The sequence below is a fragment of the Electrona antarctica genome, assembly GCF_951216825.1.
Source record: "Electrona antarctica genome assembly, chromosome: 11".
Taxonomy (NCBI): domain Eukaryota; kingdom Metazoa; phylum Chordata; class Actinopteri; order Myctophiformes; family Myctophidae; genus Electrona; species Electrona antarctica.
In genome coordinates, this window is record NC_136792.1 from 47,959,768 (window position 1) to 47,979,241 (window position 19,474).

The following is a 19,474-nucleotide window of genomic DNA, read 5'->3' on the forward strand; positions in this document are numbered from 1 at the left end:
AATTCCTCTAGTCTAGTATGACAATTATAATTCTTCCGTAGATGTAAAATTACCATGTCATATTCTTCTGGGTCGGCAGCCATCCCCTTCATGCCGTAGCGCTGAGAATCTTTGGACAGTCTATTTGCAAACTCCTCCGCCGTGCCCGTTTGAGAACCGTAGAATACCACAATGTTCTTGCCCTAAGCAAAGGTTAAAACAAACAGATCGTCAGTGGGTCGTCCTTAACGCTCTGCAGCCAAACAAACATCCTCTCAACAACCCTCCGCATCCATCCAGGATACTTCTTCCACTGCAGAAAAACTGTTAACAATTTTGCCACATTAGCATTTTGTTCTTTATTCGGACCCGATATCGTCTCCATGTCCAAGATTATAAATGAAATTTTGATGAACCCATTTAATCATCATAACTTTTATTTAAACTCGGAGTACAATTGAGGGGCAGGCCCTCATTTTCATTGTAGCCGAATACACAACACAAATCAACAATATACAAATCAACATTTTACAACAGCAATCTTAAAGGACCACTTCACCACTTTTCAACCTAGCTTCATTAATAGGTCCTCACTAATAATCATGAAAGAATGGCGCAATTATTTTCTACTCGATCTGTGTCTCATATAAGGGCTGTGGGCAGTTCAGAAACCGTCTTCCAGTGACATCATCGATGCGGAATCCAAGCTAATAGAAACTGCAGGCTTTCTAGTCCTGAAAAGTTGCAATGCGAAAATGGAAGCCATCGTTCTCACGATAATGAAAATCTAAACATTTTTGTAAATAAATCTTGTTTAAAAAAAAGTCTGCCTAATGATGATGTCACTGGAAGACGGTTTCTAAACTGCCCACAGCCCTCCTATGAGACACAGACTGAGTAGAAAATAATCGTGCCATTTTATCATGATTATTAGTGAGGACCTATTATATGAAGATAGGTTGAAAAGTGGTGAAGTGGTCCTTTAAATATATGAATCAGAAAACATAAGACACCAAAACTAAAGAACTATAAGAGATAGACAGAGAATTAATTAAAACAATTACAATGCAAAAGTGCTGGAAATCATTCCCTGAATTGTCCCAAGGGAAGGCAGTGATGTGATTTTTAAAGACTTCTGGAGCTCATTCCAACCAAAAGGAGCACTGACAGACAGAATGCTTTGCCTAGCTTTGTGTTAGCAAATGGAACCTTTAGACCTGGTGCTACCTATACGTTGTTTTACCTTTAATGCCGGCTGCGCCCTCTGTATCATACACCTCTGTCTCATTTTTTTTAAATCTTTTTAGTAAGAATTTGAAGGTTTACCGTAGGTTAGGTTTTAGGTTGTAATTTATGTTATAATTTAGCTATTGAAAAATAGCAGATCTACAAGCTCATAGCGCGCCACCGAGTGGCGCGCTACGAGCTTGTAGGTCTGCTATTTTTGAAAAATCGTGAAAATATGTATTTCAGAAAACTGGAGGATTTAGAAGATTTTTTTTAAATTTCGAGTTCAGGCCTAAATGGGTTAAGCAAAACCGATCCAACCAGTCACTGAATATCTTGTATTCCCATAATAATTTACAAAACAAAACTAAATCAAATAGCCCAACTCTGCCAATTGCCTTTACTTTCCCTTTTTTTTTCCACCCATGAGTGAACAATTGAGAGCCTTGGGTAAAAACTCAGTTTTTCCTTGAACCTGAGGTCTATCAAAATCTTAATGCTCTTTTGAAACCAACAGTATTATATGCCTAGATGCAATATAGCTAAATCAGAAGGGAAGGCCATTTTATAGTAGGCATACTCATTCCCCCAGACTGAGGCATAAGGAATAAAGAATGTTAGTGTTTTAGGCTTGTGTCTGGAACCTCTCAACTGTGGGCACCAGTTTGTTTTGTTGCCAGAGGCCATGACTCAAACTATGAAAATGTTAACAGGATTTTAATGCTTTTGAAGTAGCACAGATATGAGTGACTAACCCCTCTTATGCAATATTATGATTACTCACCGTTTTTTTCATCTTCTCAATGAAACTAGTCTCTCTTGAGGTGGGTGCTCTGGAAAAAAAAAGAAAATATTTTTCTCAGTTCAAGACAATGATTGAACTAGTTTGTTTAAACAATGATACACAAGTCTTTTCAGAGTTTGTCAGTTCAGTGTGACTAAACAATAGTTTATTGCCCAATACAATGAATGGTGGCCATCATGTTCAGACAGCACTTCAAACCTGAAAAGTAGTAGATGACAAAAATCCATTTGCCATCATGTTTTATCACTAGGATTTTGGTGATCCGTTTCTTCACACAGCTAATGTTTAAACGTGTCAATGGGCTGTTGGGCTGATAATAGGCAGAAAGTATCCTTTATCTCCTAGGTAAACAATGGCTAGCGGAAGCCAGGGTGGTCACGTTTTGGTTTAGCCAGTACACTGAAAGGCTATAATGAAAGGCATAATGGAAGACAGTGACTGGATGTTCAAAATGGGGGAAGGGGGTTAATTTAACGGAGGGATTAAGGCATGTCACCGACAACTATTTTATTGCTTTTTATTTATGTATACTACCATGTGTTGTCACTTGTTACAACCATTGTCTTTTTTTTTTATTACAATATTTCTCAATGGCCTGATTGTAGAGAATAAAGCTGTGTGTGTCACCCGTCATATTTTTCTAATGGCTAGCAAACTTTGCTACAGAAGTTAAAAGTAATACTTATCAGGTCAAATATTAAATCGTGATGCCCCACAAGAATAGCATACAACTGCAGAAACATCAAAAGCTACATTAATGCTACATTAGAGGCAAATGTGAGCAGGTTTAATGTCATTTCTTGAACCACATAGTATTTAGGCGCAATTCAGTTTTTGTCTCACAAGTAATTAATGGATGGGCACAGATCAAACGACAAATTAAAACAAAAAAGGAGGCCAGACAGCATCTATTTACCGAGCAAAGTAAAAAGGCAATGCCGCTGTGCTGATTGTGGTAGGACAGACAACAAAAAACGCTATTGTTACAAAAATGTGACCAAATTTGACTGAGGGACTTCCATTGGATTTTTTTGAATTTTCGTTTTTTCATGTCATATGAAAGCAGGGAATAGCATAGCTTCAAATTGACATATTGGTTGTTCAGTTTGACCCACCAGTTTTGGAGATATGGCTTATAGAGTAATGTCTTGCAGAAAACAGCGAGTTGAGAAAACAGGCTTGAAAGGTTCACTTCTGTGGTCTCTAAAATTACACCTAGCTACATGTTTAAGCATTTATTTCATATTTACATGTCGATTTCAGCTCCGACACTTGTTTCAGACATGCTCTAGTATGTGAAGAGTCTGCCTGTGATATTAACTCATTTTGGAAAAAATAGGTTTTTCTCCTCTGGTGAAAAGCTGGAATTTGCGCGATGGCAGGCTCTCAGTCAAATCTGGTCACAAATAGCTTGTTCACGTTACCATATGGCAATAGGGCGCCAACATGGCTAAGTGAAATGTAAAGTCTACACACAGTAAAATCCAGATTTGTCTCTCTCATGCTCTCTCTCTCTCTCTCTCCGTTAACCCATCAGGCCTGACCTTAGGCCTGCCTTCGAAATTAAAAAAAATCTTCTAAAGCCTCCAGTTTTCTGAAATAAATATTTTCACAATTTTTCAAAAATAGCAGACCTACAAGCTCGTAGCGTGCTATGAGCTTGTAGATCTGCTATTTTCCAATAGCTAAATAGCTCAATAGCTAAATTATATGTTTAAAACACCAAAAGGGGTTCCCGCCCAAAATGGGTTAAAATGCATGCAATACGCAACAATGACATCACGTGACTCAAACTACTCAAAGATTTACCCTTTCCTCATTGGATTCCAAATGACTTTACTTCATCATTTCTCACTTTTTGCTTGTCTTTTTGCCCATGTGAAGCTTGAGCAGAGTCCGCAGAAACGTGTTGCAGTTAGAAACGGATAATTGAACACAGGACTTTACTGTGTGAGGAGCATCCAAGTCATTTTTCATTTACCGCAACAACTGGAAAAAAAAATAAAAAAAAACTAAATCCACAACACTAGGTTCTGGAGGAATAATTCCAGAAAGCTTGGACGTGGGGTGTGTTGTAGACTGTAGACATGTGGAAATCTGTGCTGAACATGCCATAAAAATGGGGCCCTCGTGGTTAATAACGAACTGCGCTCACAAGAGCAGCGTGAATTCCTGATAGAAATCTGAAACAAGCGTTTTTTTTATTTTTTGCCTCCAAGCCTCAGCATTCCATAAAGACTAAACAAGGACTGTTATCAATGTCAAAGCTCTGTCTGTCTTCCTGGCCCTGGTGTGGAGGGTTCTGCTAACATCAAGTCAACAGAGCAAATCTGTCAGGAGTCAGGATGAGCCCAAGTAAAACGATGAAGTAATTATGTTCCACCTCCTAGGAGACGTTTAACATATTAGAGTTTCACAATAAGACATACAAATGTTGTTTAAAACCTCTCTTTTTACTGAGGCGAGGAGAAAAGACCAGATGTTTCAGCCACAGGCTATTTCGTCATTTTGATTTAGTCTATTTTGTATTTCGTCGGTGTTTCAGTCTGTTCTCGGACTCAGTAAAATACATTTTAAAAACGCATATGCCATTGTTGTTGGAGTGGAGTCAAAGGTTGCCGATACCCCCATAAGAAATTAAGAACCATTCTGAAAATAAGAGCTTTTAAGCATTTTCCCTATGATGATTGGGATATTCTCTACATTCAGAAATGCCGTGTTCGAAAATAGCCCCTCTACAAGCTCACAATGCGCAGTGAGCTTGTAGATTGCATTTTCGACAAACGTTTGCCTATTTTGCAGAATGTTGACCTATTGTAACATGACCAGAACAGGGTTGCTAGGTGTCTTTAAAGTGGTTAGAATTAGAAAGACACTGATGGGAGCAAATGTAGTCTTGTTGTAATTTGAGGCCAGGCTTATTCAAACATTCATGACTACTCTGCAACTCTTTGTCATGTGTGAACCCCACCAATAACAACGGCTACGTGACCCATTTTGTGTCCCGTCCCATTGTTTAAAAGACCCCACAGTGCAACAGAGCTCCATTCATGACAAGTGACTTTGGTGGAAATATGGATGAGAGTTTGCTAGCTAAAACAACCAATGATGATTACCAACTACGTCGCTGTATGGAAAGGTGCCGGCAGTGATGAAAGCACGAAGCAGCAATGAAGAAGGAATATCATATTTGTATATGGGATATCATAGCTTCCTGGAACACTGTATGCTTTTCAAAATTAATATCTGATAATCTGCGGTAGAGGCAAATGAACTGCGCCGAGTATACATCTAGCTAGTGCTGCACGATTCTTGCTCTAATGTGAATCTAAGATTTTCCTCCGCAAGAATTGAGATCACGGTTCACAAACGATTCTCACGTTTTTCCATGAAAATATTTATTGTCTGTAGTTGCTGAACATTACTACATTCAAAATGTGGCACCTGGAGCCAACTACTGTGGCTTTAAACAGACAACATAAAAGTGCTCGTCTTTAAACCTCTCTTAAAGTCTCTCTCTTATATCAAAAACACAAGAGTAACTAAAATGAATTGGACAGCCGACTGCACGATTCTTGCTCAAATTTAGAAATGAGATCGCATACTGTAGGTGTCTGAATCTAGAGCGCGATAATTGTTCAGTTAATCGTGCAGCACTACACGTTGCCTTGGAAATAAATGAGGCACCGCAGCAACTCAACACTGCTCTATGATGTCAATAAATGTGTCTGTCACCCGCCCGGCCCCCTCCCCCCCCGTTCCCAGAGTGCATCATACTTAGAGAGGCAGACAGTACAGGGGCTACAAGTGGTGCGTTCAGAACCAAGTAGGAATTAAAAGACGTCACTGCCTCTTATACCTCTCCTGTGAGTGAAAAGACTCACTCACAGAATCACCAGCCGGGTTTCTCTACTGACCTTTCGGCAGCATCTCTCCTGTCCTGTGGCAGGGAAAAGACACAGCCCATGACACGGGCAGAGCCACCCCAGACTCGGCCACGCTCACTCGCTCAAGACTCAAGAGCAGGAAGACAATACTTCAGAGCCACCAGAGGACCCAAAAAGTAAATAGTCCCGTCAGTCCGGAGAGAGACACACAACGGAACTCCTGGCTGCTGGGTTCCAAACCGCTGCCTGCCGTCAACCTAAGACGTGCCTTCAGAATCAGAATGAACTCTGCCTTTCCTTCACTGAATCCGCCAGCTTCACAGAGGGGGAGAACTACACCAAAACGCACACACGGCAGCAGCCCTGCTACAAGCCCTGTCAACGCCTGGGCAAGCTCCGCAGACACAATGGTGGGAAACTGACTTTCCCCATAAAAATGCAGCCGAGCTGCAGATCCGCACTTTTTGAGTCAGACAAAACGCACACTGAAAACACCCGAGGGCTGAAAATGCCTTCCTCTTCATCCCCGCCCCCTTTCCTCTCCGATCTGAAAGGTGTTAGGAACACGAAAAAAGAAGTCTCCCCGGGTCCATTCTAAGGAACTCTGCTTGGCAAGTTATCAGAGCAACTCCTCTGCGGACCCTTGAGGAGGAAGTGGGGGGGGGGGGGGGTGGGGGGGGGCTGAATAGTAGTTTTACTGAAGGGTCCCCCACCCCCATCCCACACTGGAGGAGAGAGGGGAATGTCATTACTATAGCAACCTCATTTATCATAAAGGGATTCCATTTGTGACATGGTCGTACCCCAATGACAGAGCAGCTTAGCTTGCTCACAGGAACTATATACTATAGCAACCTCATTTATCATAAAGGGATTCCATTTGTGACATGGTCGTACCCCAATGACAGAGCAGCTTAGCTTAATGCTCACAGGAAGAAAAAAAAGAGAATGAAAAGAAAGAGGGGGAGAGAAGAAGAGGAAGACGAAGAAGAAGAAGAAGAAGAAGAAGGGGGGGAAAAATAAAGTAACTCGGGGCAAAGAAAGGGCTGCTTGTCTTGCCTCAACTTTCCACCTTTTGGAGAAGGACTCACAAAAGAGTCCGCTTGCTTGGCTTGGGTCCTCCTCGCTACCCTCTCCAGGGAACTTTCAAAATGGGTTTGAGGCCAAAAAACAAAAGCTTGCACAGGAAAGGACATGGAAGCCTACGCCCCCTTCATAACAACGTTAGGTAACCAATGCCGCCGGTCGAGGGGAGGGGAGTCTAGCTCTAGTGTTGTGCATTCCCTTCCTATATTCCCGCCCTCTTCCGACAAACCCCTCTCTTCCCAGAGCTGAACACGTTCTCCACGAGTCCGTCCGTCAGTCCGTCTCCCCCACCCCTCCCCTTCCCAAGCCAATCTCCTCCTGTTTTCACACATGGTCAGGGTCTCCCCTTTTACACAGACTCCCTCCAGCGAGCGCTCAGCCTTGCGGGCAGCCCTCCCCAACAATGTCTCTATTCACACACACACAGAGCACAGCAGCGAACGTGACTGTTCCCTTCCCAGACCATTGGCAAAAAGCCCAGCGCTCAAACAAATCAGAGCGCCTTGTGTTGTAGGCTGGGCAGTGGGGAGGGACTTGGCTGTGAGTCTATTGAAATCCAACTAAACTTAATATCAACTGATAAGATAAGGGACGGTGAGCAGATCAGGGCCCTGTCCATCTGGGGGGGCCTATGTGGGTAATTACTCAGATTTAGGAGTAAATGTTGTCCACATACTGTCACAGCCCCTGTAGTTGGCCTACTAGGGCCTGTGTGTATAGAGGGTATGCGCATGCTTAACGTGAATGGCACATCGAGTGGCAAATCGAGTGGCAAAGCAACATGCAAAGTGAGTTTAACTTTGTTTAATGTTGTTTAATGTAATCAGATAGGACTTTTCTGTTTGTATGCATGGGCTGTCAAGGCCAGAAAGTCGTTTTTGCCACTTAGTAGGCATTCCTGCATAACTTCCGGGTTTGATGATGATGTCACACGCATACCCTCTATTCCTGTAGACTTATGCATTTGGCTTCCCACAGGTTCTGAGTTGCCGATCAGGTGCATTGGGAGCACCTGGCCAGTGTTCCCAAGGTGCACTATAAATGGCTGGGCGTTGGCCACGCTCAGTCTCTCTCTCCTTCCATGAGAGCAGCAGCACTTGTTTGCACCATTCAACACCCCACACTACACACCACACATCCACTCACTTACACTACTGATCTACTGATTAACACACCCCACCTTAGTATGTTAGTATTGTTTGATTAATGTGTTTGTTTATATTGTAAATAAATATTGGTTTGTGCACTTTTAAACAGCCGTGTGTCTTCCTCCTTTGTTATGGCCCAAGAGCCATGTCATAACAATACGCAATAGACTTCACTCTAAGGGTTGGAAACAATACAAATATGGCATACATCTTAACACTTACAGCGCTAGCTTTTATTGACAAATGATATCATTCACCGCCAGCATTTTTTTCCCCTGTTCAGCTCTTATTTTGAAGAGCCAAAAATCTAGACCGGGTGTTGTGAACTTATGTTGGGTTGTGTGACGATGCTGTATCGTTCCATGGACTTGAACTCATGCTTCCTTCATGCCTAAGGCCTGGCTCACACGGTCACAACAGATTGTTGTATAGCTGATGCATGAGACTTGTTTACTGATGCAAGCTCGCAATGCATTTCCAATGGAAGTCACATGGTTTGACACAACATTTTTGTTGTATGAGGGGGAGGGGGGCAGTCGAAACACAGCCGAAAGCCGTACAACACAAATGTGTCAAACCATGTGACTTCCATTGGAAATGCATTGGGGCAAGATGTAAACAAACCCTTTGTTTACATCTAGCATCCAACAATGTTGTATGCTAGATCGAAAGGTGTGAGTGAGGCCTGAGTGTCCAAGTTGCTCCTTTACACCTGACAGGGGGGAGTTTCCCTGGTTGGACGTAGCACGTGGAAGGAACACGTTATTCCAACCAGTTCCTTCCCCCTCCATCAGGCGCCCCGGCTGGCCAGGGGGAGGCAGTTTAGAGACCAGGATTACTGCATGTCTTTTGTGAGGGTACATACCCTACATGAGCAAAGTTAATAATCTTGTAGAAATAATGTAAAAGTAGGTAAACAAACATGACAACATCTCCCAGAGTCTCTCATATGTGCCTCATACACCACATCCACATGCTTATCATATTTGATTCTTAGCCAAATGTATTTGTTTGGTGATACTAATAACTCACGTATTCTGTGAGAAATATTGTACAAATGCGCCAGGAAACGTGTGAAGATGTTTAGAAGGTCTTATTATTTGTCCAAAATCAACTACAATAGTGCCAAATCTCCAACAAAATGTTTCAGTGCCCATTTTGTCAAATCAAAATAAGACATTGGCATGGTTTTTTTTGCGGGGCAGCGGTGGCCTAAGGGTTAGAGGAGCGGCCTTGTTGCCGAAAAGGTTGCCGGTTCGATTCCCCACCCAGGAAAAATCTGGGTGGGGAAGGGATTGTCATCACTCACCCAACACCGCTGAAGTGCCCTTGAGCAAGGCACTGAACCCCCAACTGCTCCCCCTGGAGCTGCTTAGTGGCCAACAGTATAAAACTGTGGTTGTACTGGTCAGCTCCCAGGTTTTAATGTGTGTCTGTGTTTCTATGTGCAGGGCGTTGCTGAAAATGAGCACTTGTGCTCAGCTACTACCCTGGGTAAATAAAGGATATAAAAAAAACAAAATAAAAAAAAAAGTGCAATGATCCATCGCTCATTTTTTAATAAACATACAAATTCAAACTATAAATTATATTTTAACTAAAATATATTTTAGTTAAAGCATTCAGAGCTAAATATAATTATGTCCCGGACCCTTGCCGTTTCTGCCAATGTGGCCGCAATTTGGCCAGGTGTTTAAACAATTAATTTAACCATGATACATCATTTAATTTCACTCTCACAAAAGAGTTATGTTTATCATCCATCACTGGCCAAAAACAACAGACGAGCGAGACACTCTTGTACTGAGGAGTACATTTAGGGTTTCCATTCATATATACAATATACGAATGAGTGGCTTTTATCATTAATACCCATGTATACACACAAACCAAGGCTGTATACACAGTACGACACAGTACACAGTACTACACACCCATTCATGAATCTGATATGGGTCTTTACTTAGGAGCAGGTATGACAGGTTGCACTCGCCCCTCTAATCTGACTCTGACCTCATTTCTTTCAGTGGTGTTTGGTCAGTGACAAAAGTAAAATTACGGTAAAAAGCGCACACTTACAGTACCAGTACATTAAAAGAATGGGTTTTGAAAGCATCTGGCTAGCTCGTTTTCAACTTTGGCATGATTGTTCTGCAATGCTACAGGTCTGTAAATGTTCATCATTTATTTTACATTATTAATCTGCTTGTCTTGTCTTGTTCACATTGTCATCAAGGAAGCATGTCAAACTTAACTCAATTAATTCCCTCTCTGACAATGAAAATAATCAACTACGATATTGCAGCAAAACCTGGTACTGTATCCCCAAAGTCAAAGTCAAGTCAAAGTCGTACGATTTGTCACACACGTTACCGCAGTGAAATTTGTTCTCCGCATTTGACCCATCTCTTGGAGCGGTGACTGTGAGCCGCAGCCAAGGAGCGGTGAGCTGCAGCCATGCCGCGCTCGGTTATCATTTGATTAGCTGATTTGACCCCCAATCCAACCCATTGATGCCGAGCAAGCTGTTTGACTACAGTATATCACAGTCAACATGGATGGAGCACAATTTATTTTTCTTTCTTTCTTTTCTTAATTTTTATCCCACGATTTTGCAACCCATTTTTTCACCCAGTGTCAATTATCGAATGTAATCCTGGGCGCTACACTTCCTCTGCCAACCTGGGGTGGCAGGGCGGAGTTTCCTCAGCACGTGGAAGGAACACGTTATTCCGACCAGTTCTTTTCCCCTCCATCAGGCTGTGCTGGCCATCAGCCTGGCCAATGGGAGGTAGTTTAGAGACCAGGATTACTGCATGTTTTTCTGAGGGTGCCTACCCTAGGGGACACAAGGAGAACATGCAAACTCCACACAGAAAGGCCCTTTCGCCAACCCCGCCTCGGGTATGGGCACTGATGACACGGAGGAGAGAACACGCCCCCAGCGGGAATCGAACCCAGGTCCTTCTAGCTGTGAGGCGACAGCACTACCGACCGTGCCCCTTAACAAATTAATGTCAAATTGATTTGGGGTCAAAATACCAAGTAACTGAATTTGATTGGGAATTAAAAAAGGCTTAGAATATGTTATGTTAATAAATCAGATTAGAACCTATACGTGGAAAGTGAGCTCTGAGAGTCTTCACCCACCATTTGTACATGAGACACAGTTCTTGTCTCTTGATGCCTTCTTGTGCTCAGCTGCTCCTTGGCTGTGGAATGCCCTCCCCGACCACCTGAGAGCGTCTCTGGACGCATTAACCGTTTGTCCGTAGGACGTCGCCACACGTCATAGGGACTCGAACCGAGGGGTACATAGGGGTCCTCAGACGTCCTAGTGCATCCTCAATGATACCGGGCGAGATAGGAATATGCAGATTTTTTACCTTTTTTTTTTTTGTCAGTTCGCCTTTCGGCTACCGTATGCTACACTCTGCACTCAAGTTATCTTACCGTTGATTTAGCCGTTAGCGCAGCAGAAAGAATGACTCGTCTCTCCTAATCCAGGTTTTGAACAGATCGATATACTGGCGCTTCATTTCTGCTCCTCATCAGTCTCTCCCGCAAAATATGAACGCTTTTTGGATTATATATCGTATAAATTAAAACGATAGCAATGTAAAGCACACTTATTTAGCGGATTGTTTCCGGGTCGTGGGTTTCAGAGTAAAAGTGGCCATGTCTTTTCGGCACCCCAGAGCACCTATTTTGAAGGACTTCCGGCACTGATTGTGTTAAAAGGAGACTAGAGACCTTCCTTTTTATTAACAAGGCATTTGACTAGATGGACTCATAAATGCCCTTTGTGCTTTTAAAACCTTTTAGCTGTGTATAGGTGACCACTGATCTGAATGTTTATTGTTTATATTAATTGTTTTTATTCTTATTATCTTGTCCCTTTAAATATTTATTTTGATTTTCTTGATGTAGCACTTTGAGATTTGCTTCATGTGTAAATTGCGTTACAAATTAAATGTATTATTATTAATTACCAGGCTTTTTAGTAGACATTGGCAAACCCTTGACATGAAGAATACACTTACGGCGTGTCGAGCCTCTTGAACTCAGGGATGGGGTCCGGTTTCTTGCGAGACATGTACCAATAGACGAGAAGGCCGATGATGAGGGTGAAGAGGAAGAGGTCCAGGTTGCTGATGAGAGGCTCTTCCTCCTCAACCATGGGCTCTGGCTGAGCGGTGGCCTCGGGTTCGACATCCGCCATGGTTACACTCTGCCAGGGCAAAAAGGTAGAGAACAACCACCAATCATTTAGATGGGTATATCAAGTCTTAACCCATTTTGACCTGAGATCAGATTCTAAAAATGTCTTCTATATCCTGACAGTTTTCTGAAAAAGCTATGTTTCTATGTCAGTCGTTCTTCGATTTTTCAAAAATAGCAGATCTACAAGCTCGTAGCGCGCCACTCGGTGGCGCGCTATGAGCTTGTAGATCTGCTATTTTTCAATAGCTAAAGCATAACAATGCTAACACCAAAAGGGGTTCCCGCCCAGAATGGGTTAAGTAGAAAAGCAATAAGATATGCAAAAGAAACTAGATAAAGGGCCCCTCGGAGCACAGGTCTCCACCAGGGCAGGTCAGGTTGCGGCCTCCTGGTGGCGCTATAATAGGCCAATGTGAAAAGGGTGCCATTTCTTCTTACGCCTTGGATAGAAATTGGATGATTTGAGACATTTTGTTCCAAAAATGTGTTTTGCAAAATTCCACCTGTTGGTGGCAGCTATAACAGGCCAATGTGAAAAGGGTGGGATATATATTCCTCTGTCTAGTATTAGTCTGTGAAAGATCTCACGTAAATTGCATGCTGCGTTCATGATTTAAGGCTTTTTGTTCAAAACGGGCCAATCCTGCAAACTTTGAAAGCCAAATAAGGATGGAATATGAAATATCGGACAGATCCGGCTTGAATACATGACTATAGAGATAGTGTGTAACGATTTGCGGGATAGAGTAATAAAGAGTAATAGTAAAGAGTAATATCAAAAAATGTGTTTTTCAAAAGTCGGCCTCCTGGTGGCGCTATAACAGGCCGGTCTGGAAAATTTGGGGCAGAGGTTCATCGTTGGCATCCAGGGAGTGTGTGCAAAATTTGGCATCGACCGGGTTAACGGTGCCGGAGATTAGCTGTACACAGACGGACACACACACACACACACACACGGACAGAGTGCAAAACATACTCTCTCCCTATGCCTTCGGCCTGGTGGAGACCAAAATGGAATGGAAAGTCAAAAAACAAACGTTTGTTGTGTTGAAATAAAGAGGACGGAGCAGCCATATATCATGTTTTTCTTCATTATATGGTAATCCAGTCTGGCAGTGTGCCGCGGGTTCGACTCCCGATCCCGACGGCCTTTACTGCATGTCTTCCCCCCATCTCTCTCACCATTCCCTGTCAGCCTACTGTCTGTCCCCCATAAAATATATAAAATAAAGGCGAACGCCACAAAAAAACATATAAAAAAATATATACTATACTACAAAATGTCCTCTAAATCCTGACAGTTTTCTGAAAACGTATCATGTTGCTCTATCAGTGGATTCTCAAACTTTTTCATGTCATGTCAAAATGATATGCATTTGGCCACCGACCGCCCATCTAAAAGCCGATTGTGGATAAAATTGTCTTGTTTATATTCGTTTTCTGCAAGTAGTTCCTGTCCCTGGCCACAGCAGACTGGGAACTTTCAACAGAATTTGGTGAGCAGAACAAGTGTTGTAAGCAGCAGATGTGGCTAGCGCTGTCACGATTACAAATGCAGACGATTAATTGTCACATAAATAATGATTTAAGTGTGTGTGTTTTTTTGTTGTTTTTTTTTGCATTCAACAATGAAATGGTACAATTTTTATTTCCGTTTGCCTTTTAGGGTTCGTAATCGTAATCACAAATTGTACAGGGTGGGTATGACAAATAAAATGTAATTTCTAATATTCTTTTCTTTCCAAAAAAAATTGCAGAAATGCTTGATCTACAAGCTCACAAGACGTCACAGTGTTGTCCGTTACTTGGTATATTGTCAACAAAGCAAGAAATGAAATGAACTAAAGTGACGTGAAAGCCAATTTAATGAGATATTTCAGACAGATGTATATCAGACCATTTTTTTTTCTCAAAAACGCTATCAAGAGGAACAACGTTTTTTCACATTCAATGTGATAATGATGCACAATCTCTTGTAAAGCATTAGGGCCGATTCATACTCCTATTTTACCGCTGTTTCTGCCCTGTAGTGCCGAAATGATTTCGGCTCGTCAGAAATTTTCAGTAGCACCGCCGAAGAGCCGACTTTAGGACGGTACCCGCCCCCCCCGAACCTCAAATGTCGTCACATTGTAGGCTCTACAGAGCCGAACCGACTTTTATTCGGCTCTAAAAGAGGAGTATGAACCTTAGTATTCCACAATATTATCACCATGATACATGTTTTGGTCATGCACTATACTGTACAGGCTATGCTGCAGCAGCTCATAAGAAGACAATTCTTAGTTCTCAGGTTACATTTTGACCTGGCAGTGGCTATTGATTAGAGGTGATCAGATTTCTGATTAGTGATTAGGCCATTTGATTTCTGAATTTTGATCCAATCAAATCTTTGCTCCTGGGGCCTGGGGGTCCCTGGAACTAAATATGTTGAGATGGAGGTCGGCGCACAATACATATCATTCTAGGGGTTCTTGACATGAAATGGTTTGAGCACCACTGATTCTGGATTTTCAGAAAAAGCTTTTATTAGACATTTGCAGCGGATTCAACCGTTATCTCTGTATTGAATAGGCAAAATAATCCGTTATCAGCACCTTCGAATAGGGCCAATATGGCCATACTGGCATACTCACCCTTGGCTGAACGTGTCATTTCCAACTCTATTGGCAGTGCATGGAAACTAGGGGCTACTATATATACTATTCTCTGCCTATGGGGACGTAACTCGGACAGCGCTGAGTCGGGTCTGGTGGCCGTCGCAATGCTCGGCACGGTGGCTCACGTGGCTCAAGGCCACCAGACACGGCGCGCCACCGTCAGGACATCAGTGACATTATCACCTATAATAGCCTATTCGAAGGTGCCGATAACGGATGATTTTGCCTATTCAATACAGAGATAACGGTCGAATGGGGTGCATTTGTAGAATTATTACCCGATTCTAGTGTGGGAAGAGTCAGTGTACTGTACAAGTTCGAAATTGAATAAACAACAAAGCACTAGGGCTTCACCCTAAGAATTTGCAGCTGCTAGCCCCAATTAAGTATAGTATTTAATAAGAAATTGTGTGTCACCAGATTGCTATGGACTGTGTGTACAGACGGCTGGCAAATTACAAAAACCCTGAATAAATGAGTGGAGAAATAAATGCATTGTGCTTAATTAACCACAGCATTTTACAATTAAGTAAACATTAATAACGTTCAGTGGTTCCATTATGTGGGGGAAGGCCAGGGTCATTGCTGTGCAAATCAATACAAGATGATAGGAGTTATATCCTATGATAACATTTCTATCCTGACGGAAGTGGTCCCATCAAGGATGACATGCCTTATGGCCCTTCACAGGGGGGGGTGTCACTGAATGGTTTGATAATGTTTTGTTTCTTTGTCCGTGCATAAATGTATATACAAAAGAGAGAGAGAAGCATAATTATGTACTGTATGTTTCCCTGCTCAAAATCCCCTTCTACGTATGCTCAATAAAATAAAATAAAATTTCGATAATGTTATGGAGTTCAGTCACCAGATGAGATATCTATGGTAAACCTGGACAGACGTATTCGATATCGCTCTCTCCTCCACCACCATCATAAAAACAGCAAATTAATCATCTCTTTTTAGAACGGTGTTCCATACCACCATTACAAATACGTAATACAGTTTAAAAAGGACTTGTCCGCAGTCCGCACACCAATCTCAAGCTCCCATGCGCTTTATTAATAAACAAACAGGCACAACGTTTTCAACCCTTGTGGGTCTTTGTCAGGTATAATATAATATGCCTGACAAAGACCCACAAGGGTCAAAAGGTCCATTCCAGAGCCTTGTAGAATCTATGCCAAGTTCTGGTGGCTCCAGGTGGCCCAACCACTTTCCTAAGACGTTATTGTTCCTTTAATTTGTCACCCATCTGTACAGTTGTCATACTCGTCAGCGGTGGTTGGGGGGCCCACACACCACATAACCTGGGTTATATTCCAGAACCTGGCGGACCGTTGCTGCATGTCACTACCCAACTCTCTCACTGTTTCCTGTCTCTCTTCACCGTGGCATGTACTAGTACTATTATCAGTAAAGGCCCCAAAAATGTATATTTTTAAAGATGTTGGGGCTTTTATTCCTTTATCGATAGGACACAAGGACAGTAGACTGACAGGAAATGGGGAGAGAGATGGGGAGTGACACACAGCAATAGGGATTCAAACCCGCGGCATGCTGTCAGGCTGGCATTGCAGCCTACGGTGCACGCCCCGACCACCACGCCGGTGGCCCAGGCAAAAAATATATTTAAAAAGAAAAAGAGCTGGGGCACCAGCTGGCCTAGCGGTCCAGGCATATGCCACATATAGGCTCTGGCCTGCCAGCGCATTGCGTGTTCGAGTCCCGTTCATGACGACCTTTGCTGCATGTCTCTCCCTCCCTCTTTCCTGTCCATCTTCACTTGTAATTAAATAAACGCAGAAAGGACAAAAACAAAAAAGAGCTATCAAAAAGAGCTATTCAAAAGCCACTGGGGCTTTTGAAGTGGTGCCATAGAGTAGACCCTGAGATTGTTGAAGCGTCTCATGTAAGGTCAATGAAATGACCCTACATTTGGAGATGAAAGGGTTTCACTGGATTGGCTGTATAGTAGTCTATCATCCTCTCTTTATTGAACTGTAGCCATTTAGACTAACAGAACAGAAGTTTTGGAATATGTATACATGATGTGACAAATTTCAAATTGTTATAATTCTAGAATTCAAAGCAATCCTATACTAAAGATACTCGTAAGACAAGTTTCTATTAGCAGAGCCAACTGACACAAAGTAACACAAATGAAATGTTTGACATTTTTGTCAGTTTACACACTGTCAGTGTTGACATACATACACTTGTCTCTATAAAAATCCTTAAGCAACACATTAGCTCACACACATTTCCATGTCTTGTTTGTGTTGCAGAATGGTATCTATGCCAACTACTAGGCCTGGTGATCTCTCTGTGGGGTCATTAGCATCCTTAACTGAACCAGCTGCAAGTTTGAGGTTCTGAGGTTGTGGTAGTAAGTAATTAGTAAGTAATTATTATTTTCGCATTTCGCATCAATTCATGAATTGCCTTGTGCGACAGTCATGAATAAACTATATTTCAATCCAAATAAAATAGCCTCATATCTAAAATACCTGAGTGCATAACTTTTCAACTGTGTCATCAACACACTCTGCCAAGTGTCATTGTTGACAATGACAGCACCGTTACTCACTTACTATTAATTAATGTACTGAGGGATTGAATGAAGTCTGCCATTTCCAACCAGTCATTGTTGCACTGCATCATCGTGGATTTTCTTTCATGAATAATGTATAATGTTTGTTACGTAAATATATTGACAAATGCTTGTTCCAGACAAACGAAGCGAAACATGGGTACAATATCAAAAATCAAATGCATGCTTGTTTGTTCTACTTGCTGTCTTCATGGTGTCATTTTAACCAACAGAGACGCAGCATACTGCGTTTATACATGGATTGATTGAAATATTTATTAACAGTTTGCAGAATTACAGTACATTTCAAGCACAAACTCAATACACAGACTGTTAACTGTGAGACCCAATTAAGCATTACACTTGTTTACAAGAGGGTCCACCTTGTTCAATTCATCAAAACATTTAGAGACGTACAAATATTCACTTCTATATAGTCAAATAACAGAACAGGAATTCATCAATCGATCGTCATATTACAACAAAGACGTTTAAGGTTAAGTAATGTCATTGTCACCTATCTGCACTCTGCCCTCAAGGTAGGTAACCTACAGTAGCCCCGTTTGGAACCTCTCCTCCCTCCGCAATATTAAATTACGACTTCCGAATGGACTCAATGGAGCTCAGCTATAGTAAACATCATTCACAAAGTTATTTGAGAGGCTACAGTACATAGGTAAACTCTCAACTTGTAGCTTGTAAACGGGACTCGGGACGTGCATCATTCGTGGGCCCTGGCTGCATGGTTAAAGAATAAATGAAATGACACCTCCTAAACAAAGCCTGGTGAACTCAATTAGACCTGAAACAGATCCCAGTGCACAGACAGTACCGCCGCTAGGCGAAAACTGGACAACAGTCAGTGCGTCAAACTATTGTGCAAACAAGTAGAAAATTGATACCGAGATAAGAAGACCGCTAATAGTACACTCTGCGTGTGTACTTTCTGGCTAACAACAACACTATTGAAGATCAATGAAACAGTCCAGACAGTCGTATTGGAATTTTAGTCATTAATCTCACAGTCACTGATTGATTAACTATGGTCATTTTGATAGATCGAGGAGGGGAAAAAGGTAAATTTCCATTAAATAAAGTGTCCGTGGTGGCTTACCTTCCCTTGCTTCTCCCTGACAAGCACAAGCTGTGCGTGCACAATGCGGAAGGAAACTTTACGCCATGCACGACCGATCCATCACGCCTTTTACGAGGGGGGGTGTTTGTTACACACTTCAAGAGTTCAATGTTAAAGCCAAATGCATGTAAGGAATGTTCTCGTGCTAAAATAGCAGGCGTGCCACTTTTTTTTTTTTAATAGAAATTATTTAGATTAAAATAAAATAAAACAGAAGCACGGGGGATTTAATTGTGTTTCTAACGGACGTACGTGTTATCTTTTTTTTTTTCCCCCAAACATGGTCTGATCTAAAATGCATTACCTAATGACGCTGCCTTGCTTCGCGTACCCACCGTATACGTGACGAGGAGCAATAATACATGAGTGGTAAAGTGCAGCGTGCCAGAGTTCATGGTTATGTAATCCCAGCCAACATAACAGCCTGTCTGCATGTTCCATGGTGACTCTGCAGTCACTATCTCTACACCTTCACTTATTTCAACCCTTTTCCATATCAAGGTCGATTACTTAATTAGTTATTCGGCATTTGACTCCAAAACCAATAGTAAAGGATATGTCCACAATTCCATGTTGTATTGATGTTATTGGTATCATAGGAGAGATAACAGGCAAACGTTGATCAAATTAACAATTCTTATACATTCTTGTAAATTAATTTATTAAAGTAATCAGGGCCGGATAATCCGGCCCTGATTAACACTCCCTAGGGCGCCCGGGCTAGACCAAA

The 19,474-nt window shown here is 42.1% G+C and overlaps 1 protein-coding gene across 1 annotated transcript in view; it reads right to left on the minus strand.

Annotated features, from left to right (window-relative positions):
* LOC306932805 (NADPH--cytochrome P450 reductase-like) overlaps positions 1-18,851 on the minus strand; it is a 43,634-nt gene extending 24,783 nt beyond the window's left edge. The window contains exons 1-4 of the mRNA XM_079514736.1: positions 18,724-18,851; positions 12,176-12,363; positions 1,991-2,039; positions 54-182 (exon numbers count right to left, since the gene is read on the minus strand). Coding sequence (XP_079370862.1) covers positions 54-182; positions 1,991-2,039; positions 12,176-12,354 — 357 coding nt within the window. The 5' untranslated portion in view covers positions 12,355-12,363; positions 18,724-18,851. The remainder of the gene's footprint in view (positions 1-53; positions 183-1,990; positions 2,040-12,175; positions 12,364-18,723) is intronic.
* Between the last annotated feature and the right edge of the window lie 623 nt (positions 18,852-19,474).